Raw genomic sequence first — 17,435 nt, 5'->3', positions numbered from 1 at the left:
ATACTTTGTATATTGCATAATATCATTGTCTAGATTGTTAATATCCTACTTGCCACCATTGTGGTAAAGCACAACACCTTTCTCTTCGAACCTTCACACATTTGCCTTAGACTTTCTACTGAATTCTTCCTATTCAATTAACAACCCCCGAATGTAATCCGAAGGAATGGGATAGAAAACTTCCATGTGGTGGCCACCATAGAATGAGTTCGAATCCCCCAGCGGTTCCTGGCGAAAATACGAGCTAAGTGGCTGTGCAGCCATGCAGCCGAGCTTCTTCCATGTTCTTTGCCATGGAATTTTTGCTGGTTCGAAGTTTGTGATACAATTCCTTTGATCTGTTTGGAAGAACGGAGGAGGCCGGATGGACATGACGTGTGGGGTTCGGGGCGAATTTGTTCGGGCGAGAAGATGTGGGCGCTATTGCCACGATGTTATCTCGGCTTTCAGTCGATAGTGGGGTAGTTTATCGTGGTAGATTGTAGAAACACGCAGAAGTTACTGTGACCACGCACTTAGCCGCGTTGACTACGGGCCTGCACATAGGGTTATAGCGTATATACGGTGTACATGTGGCGGTGATGCCCTTGGTAGCAATGCGTTATGCAGTTTATATTAGATGTAGATATCTTACATATCTGATATACATTGCAGTGATTCTACAATATACCCCAAGAATCTTCGATCTGGGCTCTGAAACTAGAATAATCTGGAGGCGAGACGCCCTGATCTGGTTCCACTCTTTCTTTTTTGGGTTTTTCATTTTTTATTTTTTATTATTTTTTTTCGCCTTTTTGCCTTTCGATTGACCCACAATTCCCTGGATCGATCCATGGCTCCAAGTGTGGGTGGCATCGCACGTTTTCTTTTGTGTAGATGCATCTCCAGTTCAAAATCTATATAAACCCCCTCGATCACCCCGGGGATTTGTATTCTTCAAACACATTCTCTACACAAAGTACAAACAGTACATTCTTTCTTTACATTCATTCTCTTAAGAGACCAACTCTCGTTGCACTCTTTACATCTGTCGATCAGATTTCAAAAATCATATCCCAACTACATCACTCTCTACATCTTAAATCATTCAAGATGATGTTCACCAAGACTCTCGGCCTTGCTGCCCTCTTCACCACCATCGCTTCCGCTCTTCCACAGGACATGATGGCCCGTCGCTCAGGCATGGTCCGTCGTGACGGCGGCGGTGTCACAATCACCAACAACCTCGAGCAGGACGTCTACGCCTGGTCCGTAGCTGGCGACGTCGGTCCCATGCAGACCATCACCAGCAGCGGCGGTACCTACTCCGAGACATGGCGCACCAACCCCAACGGTGGTGGCATCTCCATCAAGCTGGCCCTCGACCCTGAGCAGCGCGATGTGCTCCAGTTCGAGTACACCGAGGCCGGCGACACCATCTTCTGGGACATGTCTTGCATCGATATGGAGGCCGGAAACAACAAGTTCACAGACTTCGGCTTCTCTGTCGTGCCTTCTGATGAGACTTCCACTTGCCCCAAGGCCATTTGCAAGGCTGGTGACACTGCCTGCTCTGCTGCTTACCTCCAGCCCACCGATGACCACGCCACCCACGGCTGCCCCATCGACACTGGTCTTAAGTTGACTCTCGGCCAGTCCTAAATTTTGTCCTGTGCTTTTGACTTTTGCCGGTTGAACCGTGCATCCTTTCTTTTTTCTTTCACACTCGCATCTAGCCCTAGCTGGCAGATGATTTTTTCTTTCTTTTCATATATTACCCTAGATGGTGATACTTTTTTGAGATGAGCTTGGTGATTTTTTGTTATGCAACATGTTCGGTTGATTCGACATGTCTTCTCCCCATCTGTAGCAGGTTGATTCCCGCTGGGGCAGGATGTCTCGTCACGATCTATGATTTCTTACGGTTTTGGAATACCCCCCACACTTGGATTGAATATGGAAAAATGGGAGTTATACATTGGGGCAAAGAAATAGACTTGTGAATAGATAGATGGTTATCAGATTTTGAAGATTTACAGATTTACACGAAATATACGATCTTTACTTCCCAAAAACATTCCTCCGTCTTTAGTTTTTTTTTTTAACCTATCAAACCATTTGCCTCTTTTAAAAAGCAAGTGTAAAATGGAATTCGGAAAACTTAAAAATCATCGGGAAAGAAACAGAAAAAGCCTCGAAAAGATCCAGCAAAGACCAGCAACGCAAACAGGTAAAACCCCCGAATCCACAAATGATCACATAAACATAATAATAGTGGAACCACGAAGACGTTGTCAAACACACAAAGAACAAGTATAATCGCAATCTAGAACAAGTGATAGACAGTGACCCTAACGGACCCCAGTACACAAATCTCCTATTCGTAGATCTAGCTCCAAATGTCAGGTCCATTGTACAGAATGTCGATCCTCCGCCAGTCGGATGAGCGGATGGCGTTTTAAGGTGTCCACTGAGGGGTTACGTGGCTTCCGGATTTTCGATTTTCGATTTCCGACACGAAGGTTCAATATGGTTTGATGGATCTTTTTCGTTCAAAGGACCGAGGCGGATTAATTTGGCTACGATCTGCTATGATCTGCGCTTTACGTTGTTGAGCAATGTTTTACGGTGTTGTCATTCAGGTTTTAGTGCGCGTTTTAACATATTAGTTTCGTCATAGGGCTATAGGTTGCTATCTGGTATGTTGTACGAGTATACTAAGTACACGTGGGATATGCAGGTACATAACTCAAAGTGCCGAGTTATCCATTCACGTCTAGCAGACAATGTTTGACAGGTCTGTTCCTATGAGGCAATATTGATTATCTGGTCGAACCACCCGTCTTCAACCATGGAAACATTCGCCGAAATGTTTGGGAAGAACTAATGGGGGCGAACCGGTTGAAAGAACCTTAATAATCAACTTCTTTCATCCAATGGACTGGGTTATGCTTAAACTTTTTTCCCACTTCTTTTGCCGTTCTAAACCCTTCCACATCCGATGCCAAGACCGCCGGCCTTCACTCGGCGTGGCTTAATTCTTGGTTGCGCAGTCTAGAACCATTGTTAAAGGGTGGAGATCCATTTCAGCCAACTCTATTCCCATTGAACAACAAGGCGAATTAATGCCGGTACGGCTGCCCTGGATGGACCCGGTGTGCTCTCGGGTAGAATTGTGAGTCACAGGCTTCACCGTTCATTATTGGAGATCAATTAGGCAGGTCATATTTGACACCACATCAAGCTTTTATATTAGTCAACAACATGCTTCTTTTATGTGATGTAACGTACACATCGCAGACCTTGATCTCCAACGGTTTGAAATCGGATCACGTGATCATATATCAATTTTGAACAAGTCAGTGTTATATCTGTTCAAACTGTAATTTCTTGGTTCCCGAAGTAGCGAATAACAGAGTTTCGTTGCCACATTATTTTTGGCGTAATGGTTGAAGCCAAGGCGTCTAGGCCTCGAAACTTGGAGGACGTTAAGTGAACTAGAATACAACGTACAGCCTTTCAGACCCAAAACCAATCAGAGTAAGATCGAAATGATATCCATAGTTTATATCCATGCATGTCTGGGGACGAAAACTATCTAAATACAACTAGCTAGGAGCAAACAGAGACGGCCACGTGACCATCGATAGATTCGTTTGTCGTGATGGTGCATGTGTACAAAGTAGCATGAATCGCAGCATTTGTTTGTGAGCTCTAGGCACCCCCAAACTGGCGTACTAGTAGTGGTCTGAAAAGGATAGGAAATAAAGGAAGGAAATAGAGAGGAGAGAGATCAATCCTCGATCACTGCCTCAGGCATCAACTGTGATATGAGACTCTACATTTCTCTTCTATAAAGAAGTAAAAAAAGGGGGGAATTAGCGCAAGAACGACTGGGGTCGAACCGGAACAGACAGGTAGTGGAAGATCATGGGCACTTCCCTTGTAGTACACATGCGATGCATGTTACCACTAGGCCACCCACTGTTGGTACCCATTAAGCATTAGGTTACGCTTCCTTTTATCACTTTTGAAAGTTTATTTGCTTATACAAAGAGACACAGTGCTTGTTATGCATGTCTAGGTAAACACGATAGGATTAGCTTTCAACCCTTGGACTGTAAGGTTTTCTCAAGAAGTCATTATCAAGATATGGTCGAGCCTGGTGTAGACATCTAAAAAGAAAGCAAATCGTATGTGCAAGGGTATCTCAACTATGTAAGCAGACAGTAATTACAAAAAGGAACCCTAGATCTACCTAGCCTTCCTCTGAGCCCGCCACTCCCTCCACCGCTCCATAAGCCTATGCGATCTCATAGCCTTGATAAAAGCATAAGCAACAACCCGATAGATAATTGTACAAACCCCCAATGCCATCACATTCATCGGCCCACTCTTATCCAGATTGTAGAGCTCAAGCACCTGCTCGCCAGAATCAATAGGACAACTCCCATTAGCCAGTCTTTGAGCATCAACGCAATGAAACACCTGACCATGCATTGAATACGGTGCTAGATTAGCAATGGCATACTTGATCGGCGAGAGATGGTTCAGCGCCTGCAGCACATTGTTGACATTCAGACTCATGACGCCGCCGAGGATGGTTGAGATGGAGAGTAGGATGGATGTCACGTTGACGGCGAAGCCGACGTGCGAGAATAGTGTGCAGAACATTATGCCCACGGACTCGCCGCAACTGATTATGCAAAAACAGTTGAATGTGCTGATGAGGAACATTGTTACGGTGCGTTGGAGGTTGTCTGCGAAGGCGGCCAAGGCGCCGAAGATTAGGGATGAGATTATTTCGAAGGGGATTTCAAGTGCGGTGTAGCTGAGGATGAATGTCGATGCTGTGTAGCAGTTGTCTGCTTCTTCGCGGTAGAAGACATCGCGTTCACTGGGGTAGATTGCGATGTTTTGGAGCATGCCTTTTTGGAATATTAGTATGCGTATATAAAATGGACGTATATCAAGAACTGGGGGAGAATAGAGTAAGCTTACCAACAAAGTACAACGCCGCAAACTCTTGAATAAATCCCATACGTGATTGCACAGCTGCATAATCATTCTTCAGCGGCGCAAAGAAAAGCGCCATGATAATCGCTATTCCCGGGATCTGCATCGACCGCGCCATAACCAGCGGCGGCTGGCGCCAGAAATTGATCACGGAGCGACGCAATACCAGCGGGAACGTCACGCGGAATGGCAGCATCTGACGCTTAAGACTTCCCAGTTCTGCAGGCGTGGCAATCTGCGACGTCTGCCGATCTAGCCCCGGCTCGAGGGGACTACCTTGCCAGCAGGAAATAAGACCTTGCACACGCTGGCGCGTGACGAGTTCACGGTCTGCTTGTTGGAGATCGACTGTAATGAGATCCAAGACGAAGTCTGCTGGGTTGGTTGTGCGTGGACACTCGTGGCCTTGCTTGGCGAAATACGCGAGCATTTGCGTCCCGGGGCCTGCGTAGACGGGATAACCGCCGCGGGCAAGGAGGAGGACTTGGGAGAAGTGGGTGAAGAGGTCTGAGCGGGATTGATGGAGGGTTAGGATTAGAGTGCGGCCTTCGGCGGCGAGGCTGTGGAGGAGCTCGATTATGGACATTGCTGTGAAGGCGTCGAGGCCGGAGGTTGGTTCGTCGAGGAGGAGGACTTTGGGGTCTGTGAGAATTTGGATTGCGATTGTTACGCGTCGCTTCTCACCGCCGCTGATGCCTTTGATGAGTTCGCTGCCGACGAGATTGTCGGCGCATTCTTTGAGTCCCATCTTATAGAGGATCTCTTCCGCCCGTCGGTCTTTTTCTTCGCGGGACATCCAGGTTGGGAGGCGTAGGCCTGCGGCGAATCGTAGACTTTCTCGGACGGTTAGTGAGGGCATCAGTGCGTCGTCGTCTTGCGTTACGAAGGAGGTCACTGAGCGGATCACACTCTCTGAGGGTACAGCGCCGTTGTATAGCATGTTACCGTAGACGCGGTATTGTGTCCCTACGGACCCGTGCAGCCTGTGGGCTACGGAGTTGAGCAGCGATGTCTTGCCACTTCCAGATGGACCCATGATAATGTTCAGCTCTCCGGCCTGAAACTTGGCCGTAATGGGCTTCAGGATCTGTAGTATGTTCGCGGTTTGCCAGGGGTATTGTCTCTTTCGAATATCCAACGCGTACTTGTCAAGCGATATTGTCACTTTGCGCGCCTCCTCTGTTGGGCGAATAGCGAGTTTAGATTTCCCACTAGATGGGTCTCCTTCTGTTCTTCGTGCTTGGGCAATATCTATGGCGAAGCGGTTATATTGGAGCAACAGACCGGCGACGAGATAGTGAGCAATAGCAAATGCGACTAGCACCACAATAGGCCTCCAGATCCAGTCGGATGGCATTCCCAGGCTTTCCATGATATATCGCCCGGTGTATTGCTTGCAGGCCGGGTCTAGAGGGTCATCGGAATATGGACAGGCGTAGAACTGCCCTAGTTCCGGGCCATTGGGTCCCATAAACTCATTTGCACACAGAGCTCCAAAGATGTAGAAGGTATAAGCACACCACTTCAACCACCTCACGTAGACCGGGATCTGGTTAGACTGGACAAAGTAGCCACACGCAAAGGATTGCAGCGTGAAGGAGAGGTTTGCCACCAGACTAGCTCCAGGGAAACTCCGTGCTACGCTAATGGCCACCGCAGCAAATGTTACGGCAATGTAGTGTGTGAGCAGGGTGAGGAGGAAGAAGATAAAAAACTGTCCGGGATCCAGACGGTATCCTACCATGAAGTAGAAGATGAGAGAGAAAATCAACGGCACGGGAAGGTCCTCCAATGGTAGCCGAGCTGCTCGTCGACTGAGAAGGAAAGCCGGCACACTAACCACGCCCTCGTTGCGTTCACGGTCAAACAGGCGAATGTCAATTGTCAGCCGATAGGTCTCGTACAGCAAAATGAGATAGCCGTTTAAGCTGCTAGCAGTGTATAGACTGCCCTCCCGTGAACGAATCCCTGCCTGACTTTCGTCAAGCCGTAAGAAGATCCAGCCATTGATGACAGCCATTCCAACGGCTTCAAGGAGACTACCAGCAACGCCCATCGGATCACGAATGGTAGTCTTGAAAGTGCGAGACGTCAGAACGCAGAACTGTTGACGAAATGAGACGTGCTTCACAGCTCCAGTATCGAAGCTATCGACTTCAGGCTTCGGTGTCTCCTCTTCTCCTTTGCCCTCTGCCTCCGTGTCTGTAGCTACAGTCTGCTTCGACCGCCACACCTCCCTCAGCCGCTCAACACGAATGTTCGAAGCAGTCTCAAGCGCCTCCGTCCTATTATCAATGGCAGCAAGGTCAATCAAAAACCCTGCCGGATTGACGAACGGCGGAAGAACATATCCGCACTTCTCAAAATGCGCCAAGGACCCTTCCACCGAACCACTGTAAACCGTCGCTCCCCGGGCCAATAGAACAACGTTATCAAAAAGACTCCAGATCTCAGAACGCGGCGCATGAATCGAGACAACAACCGTCCTCCCATCCAGCGCAAGACGTTTCAGAGTCCTGATGATCTGGAACGCACTGGTAGCATCCAAACCAGTCGTAGGCTCGTCACAGAAAAGCACGGATGGATTCGCCAGGAGCTGCACGCCGATACTGGTGCGTCTTTTCTCGCCACCACTGCAGCCCTTGTGGGCTGTCGTGCCGATGCGGGTATCGGCACACTCTTTCAAACCCAATTCGAGGATGACCTGTTCCACGATTGCGTGGCGGTCTGCTGCAGTCGTTGGTGGAGGGAGACGGAGGTCTGCCGAGTAACGCAGTGTCTCGCGAACTGTCAACGTCGGGATGAGGACATCTTCTTGCATGACGTAGGCGCTGCGGATACGCGCGATATCGGGGTTCTCATTAAAAGTTGTTGTTCCGCATGTGTTTGTTCGGGAGAGACTCATTCGGTTGGCCATTAGGTTGAGTAGGGAGGTCTTGCCTGAACCACTGCTTCCGATTATGGCGGTTAGGCTTCCGCTTGGCATGGAGGCGGATACATTGTCCAGGACTGTTTTGCTGGTTTTTGAGGGTCTTTGACCCCGTAAGCGCTGCCAGATCTGTGATGGCGAGGTCTCCCATACTGGTGGGGTGGTGTTGACTTGGAGTGATAGGTTGTGGACTTCGATGCATACTGGATTTACGGCGCGCAGAGAGAGATTGTATACGGTGTCTCCCACATCGGGGAGCATCATTTGCTTTCCGCCCAACTCGGTAATCTCATCTTTTTCCATGGTGGGGTTTGCCGTATCGAGATTGGGTACGACTCAAACCCGAGAGGTCATATTTCTCGTACAGGACTTTTTCCTGTTCGGATATGATATGCAGGCTCGGATGTAGGAGTGGGATAATTGCAGGATGACCCCGGATTCTCAAAAAAAAAAAAAAGCGAATGGGACGGGCTGGAAAGTCTAAATCAATTCAGCAAATTAATTTTCCTTACCTCGGATCTACCCCAGACTATACTTAGCCTACATTTTAATGCGATTGGTCACCCCGCGTGGTCCTTGCATAAGCGAGGAGCAGTGAAACTTCAGAGGTATATGGTATTCAAATATATATTGAGCCTCTCGTATCTGTTTAACCCAGATGTAATATGCACAAGCATTAATCTGACTGCATTATAGAATGTCCTTAGGACCAGTAAAAGAACAACGAAATCAAGAGGCAACAATCCAAGGGCTAGACTCTGTAACCCTGCCCAATACGCCTGAAAGAAACAACCCCGATACTATACAAGGATGAAGACCCAATTCCTATTATGCCACCCCCAAGGGAACTATGAATATATACAATCACCTAAGCCATCAAATAACAAGACAGGACCACATTCCTCCAGACATAACAACGTATCCAACTCATGAGATCATCCAGCCGACCCCTCGACATCACTCCACAACAACACCAACTCGGCCCTTTTTTTTTGGAACCGGGGGGATCTTGGAAAGACCGACTTGGCACCTGTACCTGGTCATGCAATGCAATGCAGCCAGAGAATACGCCTTTGACACGGAGAGTCCGCGACGCACCGATGCTTGCAAGCCAAGAAAAAAAAAAAAAAAAACACATGAACGCAAACGTAATCGTAATACTCCCCAGCCTTCAGGATGCAAATATGCATCACAGTCACAGTAACAATGAAATCAAAACGCCGCATGGTACAGCCTCGTCTGAGGGGTGATCATCGTGTCCCCACGGTATGGGACAAAGGGAGAATCCCCCTTTCCAAGACGGTAATCAACAAGGAGAGAAGAAAATAATAAGGTAGGGTAAATAGAAAATGACAGGGTATCAGAAAGGTAAAAGGCCGGGGAGGAAGATAGGGAAAGAAGGTAGGATATGGGGAAAAAAGAGATTCAAGTAATCAAGAAATCCATATTCATATCACGTATAATCTTTTCCCAATCCCAACTATTCTGCATCTGGGTATCCATAATCTCCCAAACCCGCGAAACGACCTTGAAAGCAGGCTCGATGTTTCGCAGGTTAGAGTAGGACTTGAGATTCTCAAAGCCCTGCGTGATGCGCTCACGCTGCTCGGGCAAGAACGCAGAACAACCAAGCAGGAATAGCGGCATCAGCACGATACTAAAGGCGGATGCATCCTGTGGCAGCTGATCTAGGTAGTTGAGCCCGTCATCGACGACCTGCGCGATTTTATCGCTCGGTCGCGAGGGTCGGATCGTCCGATACAGGTACACCCAGGTCGACTGGCGGTATAGTTGGGCCAGGCACCAGTTCGGCGTATCGGGCTCATGCGAGGTCTCCCAAGTGCGGATGGCCATGTCGACAGAAACTGCCTCGCTCAGCGTCTGGTAGTCCACGGCTGGCTCGTAGCCCTCATTAAAGCGTTCGCGGATACGGTCGCGCAGCTGGGTGATCTGCGAGATGTAGTTGAAGAGACCGTCGAATACACCGACGAACATGCCCGCTGTGACACCGGGTACAAAGTTGGGCATGTGCAGGCCGTTGTGCAAGAGGTTGGGGCGGCGGTCAAGCGAGGTAAGGGAGTTTGAGACATCGTGGTACTGGAAGAACTCGACGATGAACTGACGGAATTTTTCATTACGTGGCTGTTGTGACAACAGCAAGTACCGGGCGGCATCCATGTGCGGTCGGTATTCACCGTTTGTTTCGCCTTCGCAGATGGTGTTTAAGCTGAGGGCGATGGTGGATGCGATGATCGGGTCCTCCACTAGTAGTTGCTCATCATCGTCGGGGCTCTTAGCTGATGATGATGCATTGATATTATCTTTTAAATCTTGGATGGCGTGGTGAAAATGGAAGTACTTTCGCTCCTTCAGCTTTGGTTCCGGATCCAGACCTGAGAGATGCGATCCGGACAAGCACATTAGCGAATGCATCAGCCCCCTATGTTGGGTCGCCATCGGGAGAAGAATCTCCTTGAAGGGATTCGAATCATCGTTGATGAGTGTCAATACGCGACTAAAACCGTAGACAAAATGGTCCAAGAAGCGACGGTCGACGTCCGTTTCGATGCCGTCGATGAGGAGGGGTAAACTGCGCGGCACGGCTGTAAGAGACTGGGATCGAGCTACTGGGGGAGGAAACAGGTTAGTGTATCATTCCTAGTCAAAATCAAAATGTCAGATGTGCCTACCATCAGCTAGTCTCTGTCTCCCGCTCTTCCAAATCTCCTTGGGTGGGTAGCCTTCGCAAACGACCGCATTCTTCTGGCAGTTTTGACAACTATCCCCTATTAGATAAAGAAGATAAAGACAACCCCAGGAGGAGCACAACTTACGCAGGCTTTGTCTCATCACACTTCTTCTTCCTCCTTCGACAGGTAATACAGCCAGTCTTGGAGCGACCTTTGGTGATCTTGGCCTGACCTCCAGGAACCGGCAGCGGATGTTTGCGTGGGCGACCACGTTTCTTTGGAACAGGAACGGGAGCGCCCGACTCCACATCCGCCTGTTTGATACTCAACAAGTCATCATCGAGTTCTTCCAGTTCTTCCACCTTGGGTATCTCCATAATATGATCCAATTGCGTCGGGTCGAAATGTGAAAACCCCTTCACCTGCTCCTGGTCTCGGTCGAACGATGGTGATTTTTCGCCATTCCAATCTGGTGAATCAACCGAGGCATCATCAGTACTAGCTCCAGTGCTGGCGCTGGATGTGCTGGCTCGGATTACGGAGCCGCGAATCCCTAATGAAGGTACATCCGATCGGCGACTTTCCCTCTCTCGAATCTCATCATTCAAATCCGAGTGGGTAAAGAATGAGGTATGCATGGATAACATTGAAGAAAGGGCATCCGATAAGAGCCCAGATGCGCACTGCTGACAAGAGGGGGGGGACTATCGGGTATAAATGGAGGGGGAACTAAGTACGGGAAAATGTGCTTGGTCCACCACAGTGCGTGTGATCAGAGGGAATACACTTTCAAAGAATTAATCAAAATAGTCAAAGAGAGGGGAAATCTAGATCTGAAGGATATTAAGGATATTAATATATACAATGTTAGGTAGGACTTGGGTGAATCCAATGCGTAATGGAAACCCCAGTTAGTTTTCTCTATAAATTATAATAGTTAAGTTTTAAGCCATTTGAGTCATTAAAAATCGAATTAAAATTTCTAGAAATTCCAACAAATTCTACCTTTCTGCCCTAAACTTTCTATGCGGGGGAGGCCAAGCATGGATCTGACCTGATTTGCAGTGAAGAAGCTCCAAAAAAAGCAATTTGACAAGGGCATCGTTATGGGGTTTTGCGTTTTATTTGCTTTTTTTCTCTTTGTTTTTCTGGGTTGACTCGTTGCCTTGGGATCGGATCAACCTTGGACAAGTACAGGATACCTGATACGATTCTAGACCGGAAGCTCTAGTATTCTACGGAGTACATCCATGTTTGGGAAATGTTACATTGGTTCCTATAATAACGTGGATGATTCGTCACGAGTTATGTACTCCAGATGTAAAACTGTAAGACATTCCCCCTTGATCGGTTGAGGGGGGGGGAAAGGCTTGCAGCCAAGACAAATAACCCCGGATGTGATCATGCATGGCCCGCGAAGAGCCTTTGGGTAGAATGATGTGTACTAAGAGGAATTAGTTGGCGATTTCTTTTTCTTCCCACGAACCATTCAGCTGGAGTATAAGCCACTCCCCGCACTATCGAAGCTTTCTTCCTTTTCTTTTTCTCTGCTTTCTTTTTGAGAAGCGCGTCCGGTGAAACTGATGGGGAGATCTCCTATTCTCGGGGACCATTCCCATCGTTCGGGTCTAAGCGCCCCCCCGATCGCCATCCATATTGAAATTTTCACTTAATTTCGATTATTATCTCCTTTTTTGTAACGCCAACAAATCTGGGGTAAATAGTGGGCCAGATCTTCTACCAGCACGGACATCCGCTGCAGGGAATCGACAAGGTTCGGAATCCGTAGCCCTTCATTCCGCCTATAGAATATACGCCATGTTCTGTGGAGGATGCATCTGTATTCTGCATTCGCTTTGTCACTCCTTTCTATTTGTGTCTGCCCTTTTTAACCCTCTGTGACCTGTGACAGCCCAAAGGGGTGGTATGTGGCGAGGTCATCAAAAGTACACACTACGCAATGCCCCCGTGGATCTGCCGGGAGACTAACATGGAAACACACTCGTCCGGAGTTAATAACGGGCCAATGTTGAGGCCCTCTTTTTAACCCTTTTAATCATTTTGACTGATCAGCTGAGACGCGGCAGAGATGATTTTCATACCCTTGCTAGTTTCCTACGCCCGAGCTTCTCTGCTTACGTATGAGGGTTTCATAAGGAATCTATCCATTAAGGTCGGGTTAGCCAAGTGAGGTCTATTAGATTTTTAGGGGGTCTTTCAAAAAAAAAAAATTTCAATGCTTAAAGATCGACTATGCAAGTCCATTGATCTGACGGGGGTGGACCAACGAGATGGGTCAATGGCTCGATGACGGTATGTGCCGCTAACGAGTCAGGCAATTTATACGGATGATCTCGCTAAAGAAATATGGGGACGCGAAATCCTTTTTGGCGCGTCAAGATCCCTGCCCTTACTCCGGAGCACCGTGTTTCTCTACCTTTCTCCCACTATACAATCCAACAAAGAAGTGTATCCGCTTCCACGGTTCAAGGCGGGTCGACGGTTATTCCCGCGCAGTGGGGCCGAAGTAAAACAAAAAAGATAGCTATGGATGTTTGGAATTTGTATCTTCCTGGTGGGCAAGGGGTATGAGGCAATGAGCTATATGCATCGAAGGAGATACGGAGTACGGGGTACGAAACCAAAAACTTTCGGATAATAGGGGACCGTATGACCAGACCGTAGACCAACATGGTAACTAAGCCGAGGTTCAGGTCTGGACCATCTTTTCCGTACTTTATCACGCTCTCGGTCTCTCTTTCTTTTCTTTCTCCCTCTCTTGATCTTTGACCTCCTCCCCGTACAGATGTGGGTCAAGGTGATTGCCCAATCAAGTTACTCCCAATCATCGTCGGGGGTTCTCCGAGAGAAGGCTTACACCCCAACAGTGGATGTGGACACGAGGAGAGATTGTTTAACCGGCGTTCGCCGCATGAGGGAAATCGAAATCCCGCCAGGCACCACCGGAACTGCTGCACAACCATTTCTGGGTCCAACGATGCTGAATATACCAATCAAAAACAATCGAATGAATTGCCGTCTTGCCGTCTTGCGCAGGACACTAGTCAGATCATCAAAAAAAACAAATGCAGCTTCGACCTTCCTATTGGATGCACACAGCCTCCATTCAACTCGTCCAGCCGATCTCCCCAATTAACCTATCCAAAATGAGCAGTTGATGTCCTTTTCAATATACTTTGTACTCCGTATAATGTACTCCATACAGGAAAAATTGACCTCGTTTTGGCTCCACTTGCTTGGCGTTGGTTCTGTTCGTTCTCTTTCAGCCCCAGTAGGAATAATCGGGATTAAGTCGGCGCTGGTCACAAACTCTTTCTTATTCTCTAGACTAGGTTTGGAACTTAGTGGAAATCTGAAACATGTCTTTTTTTTCAAGATAATATGACGTATATGCGAAATAGGAAAAACATAGCTACATATTGTAGCAAACAAAGCTCAGACTACTCAGATGTAATTAAAGGCTGCCAAGGCTATGTCACAATCCTTCTGTGATTGACCTACTCATAGCCACTGAAGCAAATTACATGTATAACTGCATTTGATTTAGGTAAGAGAAAGCAAAAGTATCCCTTCCGAGAGATGGAGACAAGAGATGAGTGATTTTGTGATTTTTGTTTCTCATATGACATGGGCTAACTCATAGTATGATCGGCATCCAGAACAGAGCTTGTGGATTGTGGATACGACATTCTTGAAAAAAAAACATATATTCCAACTTTCTTCTTCCTTCTCTCCCAGATCGCGCGAACCTACTAACAGAGGTTCAATCAAGGCTCGGCGTATTTTGCTTATTCCCATCGTGAGAATCTAAAGCTTTCCATCTCAATGGGTTCGGATATGTAATTCCGAGGCATGAGAGCTGATATTCCTTGTTTATAATCGGGTATACCCACTTTATATTTGCCAGTACTTGTTTACCAATTCTTAAAACAATACGGAGTACCAGGTCTCAGACGTATTGTGATTGTCTGTGGGGCGTCTATTTGCCCCGTCCGCAAAAATGACTAGTGGGAAGGCTCGTTACTTGACGTTCATAAGACATGTCGATATCTGCTCTCAGCCAGTGCCAGAACCCCAGGTTGTCCAGTATATCGGCCTAACTTGGCAGCCTAAAGTGCGGCATTACCATTCTTCTGTATGTCACACAAGATGCCATCGTTAGCAACCTTCGTAATATCCAGGTGGTTACCTTACACAATCCTAAGACGCATAAACCCATGCTAAATATTAGGAGGCTTACCTTGAGGCTAGGGTGTAGAAATAACAATGAAGACACCTATAATACTGCGCCATCAGCAATATCACACACAGTTACTCTCTCAGTAGGTCCAAAAAGTTAGGGAATAAAGAAGGAAAGAGAGAGGTGTTAATACTGGGTAATCGTAGATGCCTTAGGCAACAGCAAGACCTGAGGCTCTTAACATTTGTCTTCTATATTGTATGAAGGTAAGAAAAAAAAAGGGGAACTTAAACGCGAGATCGACCGGGGGCAAACCGAAACAGATGAGTAGTGGAAGATCCTGGGCACTTCCCTCGTAGTACACACGCGAAGCATGTTACCACTCACTGTTGGTATCCATTAAGCATTAAGTTACTCTTCCTTTTCTCTTGCAACTTCTAATGTTTCTTTGCTTATACGCCAAGACACAGTGTTTATCATGTCTATATTAGAGGCTTATGCCTGTCCAGAATGAATATATGTTGTCATTCTTAGGCATACTTGAGTTTCATATAGTTGGCAGCGCCTTCCTGGTTTACCAAGTCTGTGTAGAACTAGCAGTGCGAATCCCCGGATTACTATTCAAAATTATGCAGCGGACCCAAATATTCCACAGCTTTCGAGCTTCTCATACTATGTGTGGGACCTCCATTTCTCATTCTGAAATTAGGATATAATAAACATGAATAAATACTCATGTTCCAAGGAACAGTGTGAGATCGTCGTCCTTGGACTTCATGGCGCAGTTGAAGTTGACCAGATGGACAGAAAATTATATTGATCCTCTTGCCAGATGACCTGTTTCTCCGTTTTCTTTTTCAAGTCACCGAGATGAAGGCATAAGTCTAGACTCAGACCTCGGGAACAATGGATTGATCAGCAGAGACATTGCTGGCAACCGCAATTGCCCCAGTATGATTTCCTCTGGTTTGAATATAGCACCTTCCTATTTCACTCTCCGAAAAAAGAACTTTATTGTACCCGGGCAACTGGGCAGACGTATTTTCCGTTAGCCACATCGACTCGGTCTCGGCTTCGAACCCCTGGGGCGTGGCTGTCGTTCCTGATGCCGTATACCCCGCATAGTGGGCATTCGAGGATCTAACCGAAAGAATCAACTTCTATTTGGAAACAGCTGAGATAGAATTGAGGTAGAACAAATCCCGCATATCCACGAAGGAAAAGGAGCACATATGTCATTTACCGGGATATTTAAGTTATTCCAGCTCGATAGTGACGCCAAGGATTGCACCGATAAACGAATAGATCCTGCAGATACTTCACTAGTTTTCAAGTTTATCAACGGAGATCGATCATGGCGAGGACGCACCATTCAAGCCCCAACCCTTAGTTCAAACCGGGCAAGGATATATTCAATGTTGACAGGAGTCCTTTCCAGCGTTGATCTGCCTTGATCTCTAGGGCTCTTTGGGTGTGTTGTCAGTATAGTTATGTTATGCTTATTTAATAATTTGATGAGGTTGATACTACAACCCTCATATATCTCGTAAAAGTAGACTCGAGAATAGGAGGTTCCTCTCCGGCTGAAGTCCAAGCAAATGTCCTGCAGAATTAACTTTTGAAGTTATGCGGGCTCGTTCGAAGGATTGGTGTCATCGAATCGACTGATCAATTTCCTATTTCTCGGCGCCAAGTAATTAATGAGCGAGATGATCGTTCGGCAAAGCTACCTTTGCATAACTAATATACCCGGCCCAGGGGAAGGCTCTGGGGGGAAGATTGAAACAATTCCATCCCGGGTGTTTTTAATGCCAATATTATAGCTCGGACCGAATGGACTCCTACGAGTTTCTCCCGGCGTACCGCATCCGGTCTTAGGTATCATCTTCTTGTCCCCATTGCCCAGATACACCTGAGGTAAGGTCCTAGGCAATACCTAGGTAGACCTAGGGAATGCTCAAAAGAGGCTAAGGTGACATAGCTCAGGTCCGAGGTAGTCCAAGTTAACGATCCTTCACGCCTATCCGCAAGAAAGCCAGTATGCAGAGCTCTGTTACCTTATAACTAAAATTATACGAAGTAACGTATTTCACCAGCGAATGGGCCACCCCAAAACACCAGAGTAAATGCGATATAACTATTACAACTTGATATCTCAACAACCGTGGTCTATAGGAACTTTGCCTTACAGCATAGTGCTTTATCGGTGATATCTAGCATATCTAGGGAATTTGGAGAAAGTTCATGCTTTATGACTGCGATATATATATTTCTATATTTTAGGAACGTAATTTTCGGTCATTTTTGAAGTGACAGTAAGATAATGTTCTACCCTCTTTGGAATTGATATAAAGTGCTAATAAGTCTTATCAATAACCATCGACAAACGAGGAGATAGATTAAACATGGTTGTTGAGGTTTAAATGTAGAATATATCGCATTTACTATGGTGTTTTGGGGTGGCCCACTCGCCCGTGTGGCCCATTGGCCGGTGAAATACGTTAAAAGGAATGTGAGTAACTACTGTTCCAAGCTAGTTCTGAGGTGTCTATGGCATTTTTTTTTCCTACACACTGATGCATTCAAGTATACGAAGAGCACAATGCAAGTCTCACAGATG

General features: G+C 47.0%; 3 protein-coding genes across 3 annotated transcripts; 1 reads left to right on the top strand and 2 right to left on the bottom strand.

Moving 5' to 3' along the window:
• Positions 1–1,092: 1,092 nt before the first annotated feature.
• On the top strand, positions 1,093–1,641 carry N7447_001170 (putative extracellular thaumatin domain protein; the record flags this gene model as incomplete). Its single annotated transcript, XM_057225446.1, has 1 exon — positions 1,093–1,641. One exon carries the CDS (start codon positions 1,093–1,095, stop codon positions 1,639–1,641), a length of 549 nt encoding a protein of 182 aa, XP_057089462.1.
• A 2,592-nt stretch (positions 1,642–4,233) lies between these two features.
• Positions 4,234–8,227, bottom strand: N7447_001169 (putative ABC efflux transporter; the record flags this gene model as incomplete). The annotated part of the gene is made up of 2 exons (XM_057225445.1): positions 4,234–4,907; positions 4,981–8,227. 2 exons carry the CDS (start codon positions 8,225–8,227, stop codon positions 4,234–4,236), a joined length of 3,921 nt encoding a protein of 1,306 aa, XP_057089461.1.
• A 1,122-nt stretch (positions 8,228–9,349) lies between these two features.
• N7447_001168 (Zn(II)2Cys6 transcription factor) lies at positions 9,350–11,261 on the bottom strand (the record flags this gene model as incomplete). The annotated part of the gene is made up of 3 exons (XM_057225444.1): positions 9,350–10,551; positions 10,615–10,703; positions 10,759–11,261. The coding sequence occupies 3 exons, from the start codon at positions 11,259–11,261 to the stop codon at positions 9,350–9,352; spliced, it is 1,794 nt and encodes a 597-aa protein (XP_057089460.1).
• Positions 11,262–17,435: the final 6,174 nt, after the last annotated feature.

Source organism: Penicillium robsamsonii (genome assembly GCF_028829455.1).
Source record: "Penicillium robsamsonii strain IBT 29466 chromosome Unknown utg000001l_segment0_segment0, whole genome shotgun sequence".
Classification (NCBI taxonomy): Eukaryota; Fungi; Ascomycota; class Eurotiomycetes; order Eurotiales; family Aspergillaceae; genus Penicillium; species Penicillium robsamsonii.
Note: the sequence above shows the minus strand (reverse complement) of the source record. Positions and strands in the feature narration are given on the sequence as shown.